Genomic DNA, 13,742 nt, shown 5'->3' with positions numbered 1-13,742 from the left:
TTGGACAAAGGCTTGTCTATCTTGTTGATTTTCTCAAAGAACCAACTCTTTGTTTAATTGATTCTTTGCAATGTTTACCTGGTTTCTACTTGATTGATTTCAGCCCTCAATTTGGTTATTTCCTGACATCTCCTCCTCCTGGGTGAGTTTGCTTCTTTTTATTCTAGAGCATTCAGTTGTGTTAGTAATTCTCTAGTGTGACTGTTCTCCAGTTTCTTCATGTGGGCACTTAGTGCTATAAACTTTCCTCTCAGCACTGCTTTCAGAGTGTTCCATAAATTTGGGTATGTTGTGTCTTTATTCTCACTGAATTCCAGGAAGTCTTTAATTTCTTCCTTTACCCAGGGATGGTTCAATTGTGCATTGTTCAATTTCCATGAGTTTGTAGGGTTTCTGCTATTTGTGTTATTGTTGAATTCTAATTTTAATGCATGGTGGTCTGATAATATATAAGGGGTTATTCCAATTTTTTTTGTATCTGTGGAGGTTTACTATGTTTCTGATTATGTCATCGATTTTAGAGAAGGTTCCATGTGGCGCCAAGAAAAAGGTATATCCTTTTGTGTTTGGGTGGAATGTTCTATAGATGTCTGTTAAACCCAGTTGGGTCATAACTTCTATTAGTTCTTTTGTGTCTTTGTTAAGTTTCTGTCTGCAGGTCCTGTCTAGTGTTGAGAGTGGAGTGTTGCAGTCTCCTAATACTAGTGTGTGAGATTTTATGTGCGATTTGAGCTTTAGTAATGTTTCTTTCACAATGTAGGTGCCTTTGTATTTGGGACATAGATGTTCAGAATTGAGACTTCATCATGATGGACTTTTCCTGTGATGAATATGAAATGTCCTTCTTCATCTCTTTTGATTGATTTTAATTTGAAGTCTAATTTGCTAGATACTAGGATTGCTACACCAGCTTGTTTCTTGGGTCCGTTTGAATGGAAAATCTTTTCCCAACCCTTTACTCTGAGGTAATGTCTGTAGTTGACGTTGAGATGTTTTTCTTGTATGCAGCAGAAGGATGGGTTCTGTCTTCGTATCCATTCTGCTAGTCTGTGTTTTTATAGGCAAGTTGAGACTGTTGACATTGAGGGATATTAATGACCATTGATTGATGACTTTTGTTTGTTTTTGATTTATTGGTAGTGGTGTTACTGTGTGTAGGATCTCCTCCCTTTTTCTTTTGGTGTTTGGTAATGTGGGATTATCTATTGCCTATGTCTTTGTGAGTGTAGTTATCTTTGTTGGGTCTAGGTTTTCTTTCCAGCACTTTCTGTAGTGCTGGATTCGTGGATATGTATTGTTTAAATCTGGCTTTGTCGTGGAATATCTTGTTTTCTCCATCTATGGTAATTGAAAGCTTTGCTGGATATAGTAGTCTGGGCTGGCATCCTTGTTCCCTTAGCATTTGTAGGACATCTGTTCAGGATCTTCTGGCTTTCATCGTTTCCATTGAGATGTTGCGTATAATTCGGATAGGTCTGCCTTTATATGCTACTTGGCCTTTTTCTTTAGCTGCTCTTAATATTTTCTCTTTATTCTGTAGGTTTGGTGTTTTGATTATTATGTGGCGAGGTGACTTCTCTTTCTGGTCCAGCCTATTTGGTGTTCTGAAAGATTCTTTTATTTTCATAGGCATATCCTTCTTTAGGTTAGTGAAGTTTTCTTCTATTATTTTGTTGAATATGTTTTCTGTTCCTTTGAGCTGTATTTCTTTGCCTTCTTCTATACCTATTATTCTCAAGCTTGGCTTCTTCACGGTGTCCCATATTTCCTGGACATTTTGTGTTAGGGATTTATTGGTTTTAAGATTTTCTTTGGTTGATGACTGTATATCCTCTAGTGAGTCTTCAACACCTGAGATTCTCTCTTCCATCTCTTTTACTCTATTGGTGATACTTGAATCTGGAGTTCCTGACCGTTTGCCCAGCTTTTCTATTTCCAGCACCCCCTCATTCTGTGTTTTCTTTATTGTTTCTAGTTCAGCTTTCAATCCTTCAACTGTTTGAGTTGTTTCCTTCATTTGTTTGGTTGTTTTTTCTTGGTACTATTTAGATTCTTTAAGAGATTTGTTTATTTCTTGAATTTTTTGTTTCTTCTTTTCCTCCATTTCATGTATTTTTTTGTTTTTCCTTCTGTTTCTTTAAGGGATTTCCTCGTTTCCTCTTTGAGGGTCTTTATCATCTTCATAAAATAATTTTTAAGGTCTGTCTCTATGTTGTGCTTTCCATGTCTTGCTGGAATGGGGTCTCTAGATTCTGGTGGAGTCATGTTAGCCTTTCTGTTGTTGAGTTCATCTTCCCATTTCTTCTTCCAGTAGGTGCAGGTGGGATCTTTCTGTCTCCACCAGTCTCCTTCTTTCCTGAAGCTGAAGCTGGGCATGCCGGAGGGTGGGGTCTGGAAGGGGTATGTTTTTCCTGTGTGGGCGGGTCCTCTTGATGCCAGGAGTGGGCTCTGGGAAGACTGAGGGAGTGGGTGGTAGGCAGGGAAGGGGTCCTCGGAGGACTCAAGGTCACCTGAGGCTGGGCACGTGGGTGTGGGAAGAGCTGCCGGCAGGGTCTGTGAGGGCTGAAGTCTTCTGTGTGAGCAGGTCCTCTCAATGCCTGGAGCAGCCTCAGGAACAGATTTTGGGGATGGGTGATGGGCCGGGAAGGAGTACCTAGGAGGACCCAAGCTCACCTGAAGCTGGGCGTGCCTGAGGTTTGGGTCTGGAAGGAGTGATGCCTTTCCTGTGTGGGCGGGTCCTCTGGATGCCAGGAGAGGTCCCTGGAAGATTGAGGGAGTGGGTGATGGGCAGGGGGAGGGGTCCCAGGAGGATGCTAGCTTGCCTGAAGCTAGGCACACTGGAGGGTGGGAGGACTTCATCTTAATATTTTTTGTATCATAACTATTGGTAGTTGTTTGGCAAATTCATGACAAAAGTGAGTCATTGAGGGAAATTTTTAAACGGATAGTGGGCATGGATTATTCGCAGTAATGTAAAGGTTGGATCTTAAAATTTAATATTGTTTCCTACTCTGTAGTATTTTTTAAGCTTTACATTTGACAAAAAGCGATTCATTGATAGCTCATTATCTCATGCAAGTTATTTTGTAAAGGTGTCTTGGCTCATAACACTGTAGTGAAATGTCTCAGGTTGGGTAATTTTTAAAGAAATAAAAGCTGCTTTAGTGTATGGTTTTGGAGATGTTAAGGGTCCATATTCTGGCTAAGTATTGTAAGGCCATGTAAGACGGTACATGATAAAAGATGGACATATTATAGCCTTTGGCATATAAAGCTTTTAATCCTTAGCTTAGCACTACAAATAAACATTTTTAATGGGCTCGTTTAACATCGATAGAGTATACACTCCAGTTTTCTGTAAAAGTTATTTATATCTTGTATTGTATTGTTTTATATTTTATAGCCTAGCAAGTTATGTAAAGTATAAATTTGATAATGTCTTTGGATTTCCAGATAGTTTTATATAATTGTTCTGTTTTAGGATGATGATGCAACTCAAGTGGGTGTTTCTGCCAATACATCCAATTTGGGTGATTTCTATGCAGCAGAAGAAGATACCAAGCAAAATTCAAATAATACAAGAGAAAATTCTAATAAAACACAAAAAGATACTGGAGTAAATGAAAAAACAAGGTATGGTAAGCTTTTGGCTTTCATTACAAAAAATCAGAGCCAGCTACTTTGCTAGGTACTTAATGTGTTGTATTTTGCTTAGTATCATTATTTCATTGGAGTCCACAAATATGTTAATTTAATTATAGAGAGAAATTTTATGAGGCTAAACTACAGCAGCAACAGAGAGAGCTAAAACAATTGCAGGAGGAAAGAAAGAAATTGATTGAAATTCAAGAGAAAATTCAAGCCGTGCAAAAGGCATGTCCCGACCTTCAGGTAATTATAAAATATGTTTCTTTCAGTGTGTTTGAGGAATGTTTAAAAACTGAATGTCAGTTTAAAGAAGTCTGTCTTTACTGCTGTGGAGATGACAGGCTATATTTGCTAATTTTTTGATTGCTGAAATGAATGAACTAATAATGAAATAGATTTGAGTTATATGTTTTTACTTTGAAAGGTAGTACATGGGATTACCTTTCAAATGATTACTTCTATTTTTGTATTGGGCTAGTTAGCAATGTATTCATGATTTGAAAATTTACAACTATTATCACATTAAGATATTGTGGCTTACATTTAGCAGTTATAGGTCAACATTCCATTTGTCCTCATTCTAGTTAACTCTATTCTGTGTTAAAATTTGTTTTTGAAGAAAGAGAACATCAAATTATGTTTCTAATACAATTATTTTCCAAGTTTTTACTTTCTATTTTTTCCTGATCCTTTTGTCCTTTATCCCCAATATTTTATGTCCAGAAGAGTATGTGCCAAGGTTGGGTTGAGTATACAGTCACTCCCACTACCCCCTACATTTGATCCCTAATTGTTCCTGATTGTTACTTCTCATCACCTTTAGCCTGTTATCATCTTTGTTTTCTTCTGTTGTCTTTGAATCATAATGGTGGTTTTAGTCTCAATAACATGAAATATGCCACTAGAGCTCTAGAGAAGTATAAAATAATTACTTTATGAAATAAATTCAATTATTTAGCACTTTATGGTAGTATTTGTTTTATATATGCATATATGTGTACGTATATATGCATATGTTTTGTTTTGTTTTCTGTTTATTTAGCTGTCAGCCACTAGTTTGGGTAATGGTCCCACGAAAAAATATCTACCAGCTATTACTTCAACCCCAACTGCTAATGCAAATGAAACCAGCACAAGCAAATCTGTTATTGAGCCTGAGGATTCTTCAATAGTAGATAATGAGGTATAGTACAGTCTACTGTGTTGCTCCTGAGTTGGATCCTAACTCCTGAATCTGTAAAATAAGTTTTTGTTTGTTTGTTTGTTTGTATTTGAGGAGGGGTGGGGAAAGAGGTGCACTAGGAATGGGACTTTGGGACCTTTGACCTACTGGATGGGTGATATATATGAAGTATATTTTCTCCCTCCCCCCAAATTATACTGGTATTGTTTGAAAAATAGTCATATTTTTATTAGCAAACATGAGGAAAAATTATAGTAAAAACTAACCATTTTAGTTAGAAGGTCCTGTTCTTTGGTATTTCACTTATATTTGATTTGCAGAAAAATATCATAGCTTTTCCCAAATAGTTCATGAAGTATATTGTTTCTTGTTTTCATGAACAGTTGATGACTGCCTATTTCTTATCCCTAAAATACTATTTAATCCTTATGAACATCTTTTAAAGATTTTAATTTTAGTATTTTTAATTGTGTGAGGGTTGTGGGTTAGGTGTGTACAAGTGAGTGTAGGTGCCCATGGAGGCCAGAGGTGTCCTATATCGTTGAGAACTAGTGTTATGGGCAGTTGTGGGTCACCTGTTACGGGTGCTGGGAACTAAACTCTGGATCCTATGCAAGAGCAGCACACACTCTTAACCACTGAGTGATTTTTCTAGTTCCCTTTATGGATATCTTAGAGTGAAAATGGAATCATTGAGAATAGAATATTGTTATACTGGCAATATCATTAAGACTTTTATTCTTTAAGGCTTCAGCAAGCTCAAATCCTTACTTGAGTCTGGTTTTTAAAATAGTTGTGGTCAGACATGCGAAGACATGAGATGCTAAGGGAAGAGCTGCGGCAGAGAAGGAAGCAGCTCGAAGCACTAATGGCTGAGCACCAGAGGAGGCAAGGCCTCGCTGAGACTTCTTCTCCGGTGGCCATATCGTTGAGAAGTGACGGATCTGAGAACCTGTGTACTCCTCAGCAGAGTAGAACAGAAAAGTAAGAAAGTTATTTAAAACATCTTTTTAAGTATCATTTTGCCCAGAACTTGATAATAAGGCAGCATCGTTTTTCTGCACAGCACAGCACAAGCCAGCTGTGTCACCGAGCAGGTATTTTTCAGTATGTGCTGAATATAACTCAGTCCAGCCATCCATTTTCTGTTCTGCAGCTTTTCTTTCTATCTCAGTTACTATGGTATTTGATTAAATGGTGATACAAATCCCCTATTTATTTATTTATTTGGTTTTTCTTGACAGGGTTTCTCTGTGTAACCCTGGCTGTTCTGACTTGCTCAGTAGGCCAGGCTGTCTTCTAACTCTCAGAGCTCTGCCTGCCTCTGACTCCTGAGTTTGAGTGCTGGGATTAAAAGCGTGCACCACCACTACCTGCAATATAGATCATCTTTAAAACTTACTTTCTTTGCAAAGTTTTACTCTTATAAAATGAAAAATATATGATATTTTGCACTGCTTTTTTAGATTAGAATGATCTAGTGTTTAGTGACAGAGTCTCATGTAATGAAGACTGGCTTTGCATTCTGTATTGAGCTCAGGATAACTCGAACTTGCACCTACCTCCACCTCCTCAGGGCTGAGATTATAGGCATGTTCCATCATGCCCAGTTGAAATACTTTTTATCCTAAATTGTATTTCCATAATTTGTAAGGTTCCTGAGGATAACCATAAAGCCTTTTTATATAAAACATTAAATTTTTAGAAATAAGTTTGAAGATATGTTAATTAGCTGTATAGTAGTATTTAATCCAAAAATTTGAAACCTAGGTATGTTGCAGCCTTATCTTTTCATGTCTTCAGGTGGCATTTCCAGACTATGGAGTCTCAGTGTGCATTTTACTGAATAAATTACATCATATTCTGTTCTGGCCAGAGTCCAGAGCATTGGTATAGAGCCTCACTTCTTAATTGTAGACTGTGACCGCTCCTATGGGTTCATGTGACTGAATGCAACTGCATTGGGGTAGTAGGACTTGGCAAAAAAAAAAAAAAAAGGGTTATCTCAAATATACAAAATATAATCAGAATTAATTTATTATTAATATATTCAGCCAAAAATATATTCAGAATTAAAGGCATAGTGAATCTAAGATGTTTCTTGTGTTGCCAGCCTGTGTTGGAGCATGTGACTTAACTATATATAGCCTTGGCTCTGAGAAACATTCATGTGCACTTTGTACTGCCTACAAGCCCACCCCAACATAGGCTGCCTCAAACATTTGTTTGTTATGCATTATTTTTACTGCACATACAAAGTCTTTTGCTTCTAACAAGTTTCATTGTGAAAACATTTAATGTTTTTCTATCACACCTCGTTCTGTTAGTATCAAATTTAGTCTTGTTTTTTTTTATTATATTTTGTTCCAGTATTTAATTTAAAGAATTGTACTTTGAATTGTTGACTTTTCAATTCATAAAAAGAAATGAATTTTGACTTAGTTAGGACAGAATTTCCAAAATGATCTTAAACATCCTTCTGAAATTTTATGTACAAAGTAGAATTCTAAGCATTTAAAATTATGAGATCAGAATATTTATTGATGAACTCTGAAAAACAACAAAGATATTCTGTGTACTTCAGTCTCAAATATTCCTCCCATTTTAATTCATTTTTATTTTATCTTTCAGTTATGTGTATGTATGTATGAATGGAGGCTATAGATACTGAATCACCTCAGAGCTGTTGTTGTGGGTGGTTGTGAGCTTATCCTATGAGGATGCTGAGAAGTAAGATGAGGTTGCCCAAAAGCGCTCTTAGTTAATGAGCCATCTCTCTAGTCTAGTCCCCAAAAGATTTAATTTGTTTGTTCGTTCGTTTGTTTTTCAAGACATGGTTTCTGCGTGTAGCCTTGGCTGTCCTGAAATTCACTCTGTAAACCAGACTGCCTTCAAACTCAGATCCACTTTCTTCTGTGTCCTGAGTGATGGGATTAAATGGGCGTGTGCCACCACCTCCTGGGCAAGATTTAATTCTTTGTGTAAAAACGAACAAACATATCATTCCCTTAGTATTTTTAAATAAATGATTAAGTTATATATGCCTAAGAATTTTTAAAATTAAATTTCTTTTTGACTATCAGAAGATGTTTAAATTGTATGACTATTTGATATATCTGTATACTGAGGGCTTGTAAAAATTTCTTGAATGGGAAGGGATAGTGAGAATACAGTTTAGCATGTCTAGGTCTATAGTTGTGCGTTTTAATATCATAGCCAATAGATATGGTAGTTATTTAAAGTCAGTTAAAGTTAAAATTTCACTTTCTCCCAGTTATATCAGCAGCTTTTTAAGTACTACTGTGTACCTGTATCTGCTGCATAGGGCAGCACCTATGTGGATCACTACCACTATTGCAGAAAGTTCTGTTAGATAGCACTGAAACAGATACCTGTCACTAAAGGAACAGCTGAGGGAAGTTTAGTTTCAGAAGATGTGATGGTTATTTTAAATTCTTTTAAATATTAGTTGTGGAAGGCAAACTACACATTGTGTATGGTAGCAACAGAAGATAACATCTCATAGAATTACTATGATTTGTGAAATTTTGCATGTGTGTATTTTCATATATACATATATATCAAAATCTTGAGCATTATTGCTCTTAAAGTATCCAGCTAATCTCCATAATGATGCTGTTTTTTGTCTCATTATTCCTAGAACAATGGCAACTTGGGGAGGTTCTACTCAGTGTGCGTTAGATGAAGAAGGAGATGAAGATGGTTATCTTTCAGAAGCAATTGTTCGGACAGATGAGGAAGAAGAAGAAGAGCAAGATGCCAGTTCCAATGACAACTTTCCTAGTTATCATCCTAGTATGAATCAAAATTCTTACAATGTAAAGGAAACTAAAAATAGGTTAGTTTCAGTGCTTAAATTTTACTTGATTTTAGGTACCTCAGGTCTCTATGACACCAAGCAATTCTGTAGTTCACATTAACTAATCAGGTACCCTGAAATTCGGTTCAATAATGGTGCCAGCCACTCAAAGGTAATGCAGATCTCACAAATTAAAGATTGGCCCCACAAGAGTATTCTTTTCAGTGCAAGTGCCAGCTTAACTGTATTCTCCTATCTTGACTAAAAGGAGAGTTTCCATAATCTGCCTCTAGATATAATAATTTGCTGTAACTCAGGAAATCAAATTACCAATCTATTCTGAAGTATTCGGCTTGATCGTTTAAAGTGGAATCGTTATGAGACAATGTCTAGAGTAAGCAAGTGTGTAGAGCTTCCTTTCCTTTTGTTGTAAGCACTGTGATTGTTCACCACCGTTGAAATTCTCTGAAGTCATTATTTAAGAGATTTTATGAAAGCTTCATTAAGTAATCATGAGTGACTAAATAAATAGGCCATTGATAATCAGACTTAATATCTGGTTCCATTTCCTTCCCTAAATGTCAGTGGGTGGGTCTGGAAGTAACAGCCCTTTAGAGACATAATTGGTTGTTTTGGAAACCTCTCTCTTCATCCTGAAGGCTTTCTAAGAATTAAGTCTTTGTTGTAAGTTGTGGCTTAATTCAAAGGGGCTTGTTCTGAAAAACAAGAGAATCTGCCACTTAGGAGTTTCTAACATTTTAGGGATAAGAGTACAGGGAACACGTGGGTGGTTCTTAAAATAAATACATATTTTTTTTTTCTAACACAAAGGTGTTGCTGCAATAGATCCCACCTAGAGCAAACTAAGAATCATTCCTAATCTTTCATCTTTGCTCCTGTTTGGGGGAATTAAGAAAAAAAAAAAAAAAAAAAAGAAGAAGAATTTCAGATAGTGAAAAAGTTGTATTAATAAACTAATTGTGTTGGTGGCCTCAGTGGTATATCCAGAGTCCTGACTGCTACTTGAAATGATTACTTGAGACCAGAACAATGTAGTGAGACCCTGTCTTTAAAACAAAGCAAAGCAAAAACAACAGTGAGCAATATTAATTGTTATTTATGGTTTGCTAATTTTTTAATTCCATTTTTTGTGTGTGCTTATTTGCGTATGCATGTGTGTTATGGTGCACAAATGGAGGTTTGTGAACACCTGGCAGGGGTAAATTCTGTCCTTCTACTCTGCAGGCCCCAAGCATTGAACTCAGGGTATAAAACTTGGTGGCAATTCCTTTTCTGCTCAGCCATCTCTGGTCTGCATTATTACTTCTAATAGTGATAAACTTTGTGAATAAATGTTAACTGTATGTAACACTGACACTTGATGAAGAATGGAAAAGTATTTTTATTTTGTAGAATAAAGTTATAGTGTAAGAATACAAATGAAAAGGACTAGAAAGCAATTAAAGAATAATTGGATAAGCTGGAAATTGTGATTTTTTTCTCCCCTCTTTATTTTTTCATGTTTAATACTAAGGAAATACTTGTCTATAGACTAGGATTTGATGTTTGTTGCTGTATTTTACAATTCAACTTACTACATGTGGTGAGCTAAGGCTGTAAACTCTGCATTAGGTGGAAGAACAACCGTCCTATTTCAGCAGATGGAAATTACCGTCCTTTAGCCAAGACAAGGCAACAGAATATCAGCATGCAACGACAAGAAAACCTTCGGTGGGTGTCAGAGCTTTCCTACATAGAAGAGAAAGAACAGTGGCAGGAACAGATCAATCAGCTAAAGAAACAGCTTGATTTCAGCGTCAATATTTGTCAGACTTTGATGCAAGACCAGCAGGTAAACTTTGTCTCTGAAATGTATTTTTTAAATTTACAGTTTTGAAGCCATACTAACTTTCCTCAACACATTGGTTAACTGTTGCCAAAACTTTCTTCCAACAGACTTTGTCTTGTTTGCTGCAGACTCTACTAACAGGTCCTTACAGTGTTATGCCAAGCAATGTGGCATCTCCTCAAGTACACCTTATAATGCACCAGCTGAACCAGTGCTACACACAATTGACATGGCAGCAGAATAACGTTCAGAGGTAATGTGCTTGATTGGAAGTATATTAATACTTACAGTTACCTTCAAGGAGAAAGGGGCATGAGCCAAACTGCAGTAGGTCTGATGGCTGAAGCTTATAAACAATGATCTGTTACCGAGGACCTGATTTTTGCTTATAAGATTTGTGTTGAATTATATACTTAATCTTGGATAAAGTGTATAGTGTATAAATGATATGACAGTAAATCAGTGAGCAAGCAAAAATATAGGTTCTGACATTTATACCTACATCTGTTAAAACTAAGTCCAGTACTTGTTCCAATGGCAAAATTACTGAATTAGTACATCAGAGCAAGCAGGTATTTGTTGTAGGGTCAGAACAGTCTGTCTATTCTGAGTGCTGTTCAGTCATATCTTACATGTATTGCTTTTGAATTTATTTTGTTGATGACACTTTAAAATTGACTTTTTGTTTGAATTTTAAAATTGGCTGTTTCTGTTGATGGTACCTTTCAACTGACTTTTAAATTGCTTAACTTTTATAGGTTAAAACAAATGCTAACTGAACTTATGTGCCAACAAAATCAGCATCCAGAAAAAACTAGAAGCAAAGAAAGAGGCAGTAGTGCATCACACCCGTCTTCTCCCAATTTATTTTGTCCTTTCAGCTTTCCAACACAGCCTGTAAATCTGTTGAATCTGCCTGGATTTACTAACTTTCCATCATTTGCACCAGGTAGGTCACTGAAACCTGAAGGAAAAATAAGTTAATGCAAAGATTTTGAACTGGGTATGATATTACATGCCTAAAATTCCAGCACTTGGGAAGTAGAGGCAGTAGGATTAGGAATTCATGGCCAGTCTCAGATACATACTGAGTTTGAGGCCAAATTGGGCAAAATGTGATATGTCTTCAGAAAGAAAAAGTTTGAGATTAGATATCCCTGGCGTACAAATAGACTTTGAGTACCCATGCCACAATATGGGATGCTCTCTCAGCTGGGACTCTTGTGGGAGGGCCTAGGCCCTGCCCTGGATGAAATGACAGTTACTGGAGATCCACCATGGAGTGCTTCGCCGTCCTTGGGGATCAGAGTAGAGATTGGGTGGGGGCCTGGTGGGGAGGGCGGGGAGGAGGGTAGGGAGAGGGAGCTGGGATTGACATGTTTTATTTTTAACCTAAATTAAAAAAAGAATTACAAAAAAAATTTATTTTATTGAATTTTCCTTTTTTATTGTTCAGAGATTTTTATATTCATAGGATATATTTTAAGCAACACCCCCCTCCCTACCTCGTAGACTCTTCCTGTACCACCACTTTTCACCTTTCCCTCCCTACTTCACCTGCTCTCTTTTGTGTGTTTGGATTTTAAACTGCCAAGTCCATTTAGTGTGCTAATGTATGAGTGGATGTAGGCAATCTACCGGAGTGTGAACAGCATTCTCTCTTCCTCCCTTAACAGCCACCTATTGACAGTAGCTTTTCAAGACGGATAGGACTTTGTGAACTCCTTCCTCATCTATATTACATGAATGTTTTAAAATACGTGATTCCTTTATTCTTTGGAAATTTCCTACATGCATAAAATGTATTGTGGTCATACTCACTGCCCAGTCATCCTCCCTACTCTTTCAGATCCATCCTCTACCCTTTCCCAACTTTTTGCATTTTCTTTTAAATGACCAAGTCTAATGTAGCTACTCATAAACTCCTGAGCGTGGAGCCTTCCACTGCAGCACCCTTAAAGAAAAAGCTATCTGTTATTCATTTTTGCATAAATAATATTCTTACCCATGCCAGATGAATAAAATGAGTGGAGTATCAGTTTTGTAGCATTATTTTGAATATTAAGTGAAACTATATATAAAGTACTTTGAGACTGTCACCCTATGGCGGTTAGATGAAAGCAGTTAGTTGTGATTTTTATTTTAAGTTTTAATTTCTAGTTAGGTATATGTGTGTGTGTGTGTGTGTGTGAATGTGGGTTTGTGCATGAGTACAGTGCTCATTGAGGCGGCTACGGGGAGGGTGTGGGATCCCCTGAACCTGGAGTGACAGGTAATTGTGAGTCTGAGTGAGTACTGGGAACAGAACTCTGCAAGAGGGGTTATGTTTCTAACTGCTGAGCCATCCATCTCTCTGCTCTTATAATTTCTAATGCAGTTTTGTTTTGTTTTGTTTTTACATTTTATTATATGTATTTCAATTGCATGTGTATCTGTTTATCACATGTGTGTAGTGCCCATGGAGGCCAGAAGAGGTTATAGAATCCCCTGACACTTGAATTACAAACAGCTGTGAGCTGTCAAGTAGGTGCTAGGAATCGAACCCAGGTCCTCTGGAAGAACAGCTAGTACTTTTAGGAAGTATTTAAGCTATCTCTCCAGCCTCAACTTCTAGTTCTTGAGAGAGAACCATTAATTACTTTTGTGTCACAATATCTCAGATGTAGTAGGCTGACTGATATAAGTAGTAAGTGAATAAATGAGCACTAGTTTATTGAACTGACTTTGTTTTGTTAAGTTTGGACTTGAAGCTTTTAAAATAAATTTTAATTTCATTTAAGGCTAAGGCACTTCTTCATTCTTTTCTTTCCTATGTTTTTATTAGGAATGAATTTCAGCCCTTTATTTCCTTCTAATTTTGGAGATTTTTCTCAGAATGTTTCTACACCTACTGAACAGCAGCAGCCATTAGCCCAGAATTCTTCAGGGAAAGCAGAGTATATGGCTTTTCCAAAACCCTTTGAAAGCAGTTCTTCTGTTGGAGCAGAAAAGCAAAGGTACTGATTATATCAAAGTCGTATGCTTTCACCATTTACTTAAAATTTTTTTTGTGTTTCATTGAGTGATGTGTGTGTGTGTTAAAGGGCTCTCTGTACCATATGGGATCGATCTCAGGTTATCAGGCTTAGCAGCACTTACATGCTGACCTACATTGATGCCCCATGATTCACTTTGTGACAAACACAGTTAGGGAGAACTTTTGTGATTGTGTCATTTGATACAGTATTGGTTATGTGAAATTC

The 13,742-nt window shown here is 36.9% G+C and overlaps 1 protein-coding gene across 15 annotated transcripts in view; it reads left to right on the top strand.

Moving 5' to 3' along the window:
* Nucleotides 1-13,742, top strand: part of Pcm1 (pericentriolar material 1) — an 89,370-nt gene that overhangs the window by 34,624 nt on the left and 41,004 nt on the right. For all 15 annotated transcript variants that reach the window (XM_040731804.1, XM_005066648.4, XM_021225186.2 and 12 more), the window contains 9 exons: nucleotides 3,482-3,633; nucleotides 3,762-3,891; nucleotides 4,691-4,831; nucleotides 5,625-5,815; nucleotides 8,493-8,690; nucleotides 10,284-10,503; nucleotides 10,608-10,753; nucleotides 11,259-11,449; nucleotides 13,325-13,496. In XM_040731804.1, the coding sequence (XP_040587738.1) occupies nucleotides 3,482-3,633; nucleotides 3,762-3,891; nucleotides 4,691-4,831; nucleotides 5,625-5,815; nucleotides 8,493-8,690; nucleotides 10,284-10,503; nucleotides 10,608-10,753; nucleotides 11,259-11,449; nucleotides 13,325-13,496 (1,541 nt within the window). The remainder of the gene's footprint in view (nucleotides 1-3,481; nucleotides 3,634-3,761; nucleotides 3,892-4,690; nucleotides 4,832-5,624; nucleotides 5,816-8,492; nucleotides 8,691-10,283; nucleotides 10,504-10,607; nucleotides 10,754-11,258; nucleotides 11,450-13,324; nucleotides 13,497-13,742) is intronic.

Source organism: Mesocricetus auratus, unplaced genomic scaffold, assembly GCF_017639785.1.
Source record: "Mesocricetus auratus isolate SY011 unplaced genomic scaffold, BCM_Maur_2.0 Super-Scaffold_100026, whole genome shotgun sequence".
Taxonomy (NCBI): domain Eukaryota; kingdom Metazoa; phylum Chordata; class Mammalia; order Rodentia; family Cricetidae; genus Mesocricetus; species Mesocricetus auratus.
The sequence above is the reverse complement of the archived record's forward strand: the minus strand, read 5'-3'. Positions and strand labels throughout refer to the sequence as shown.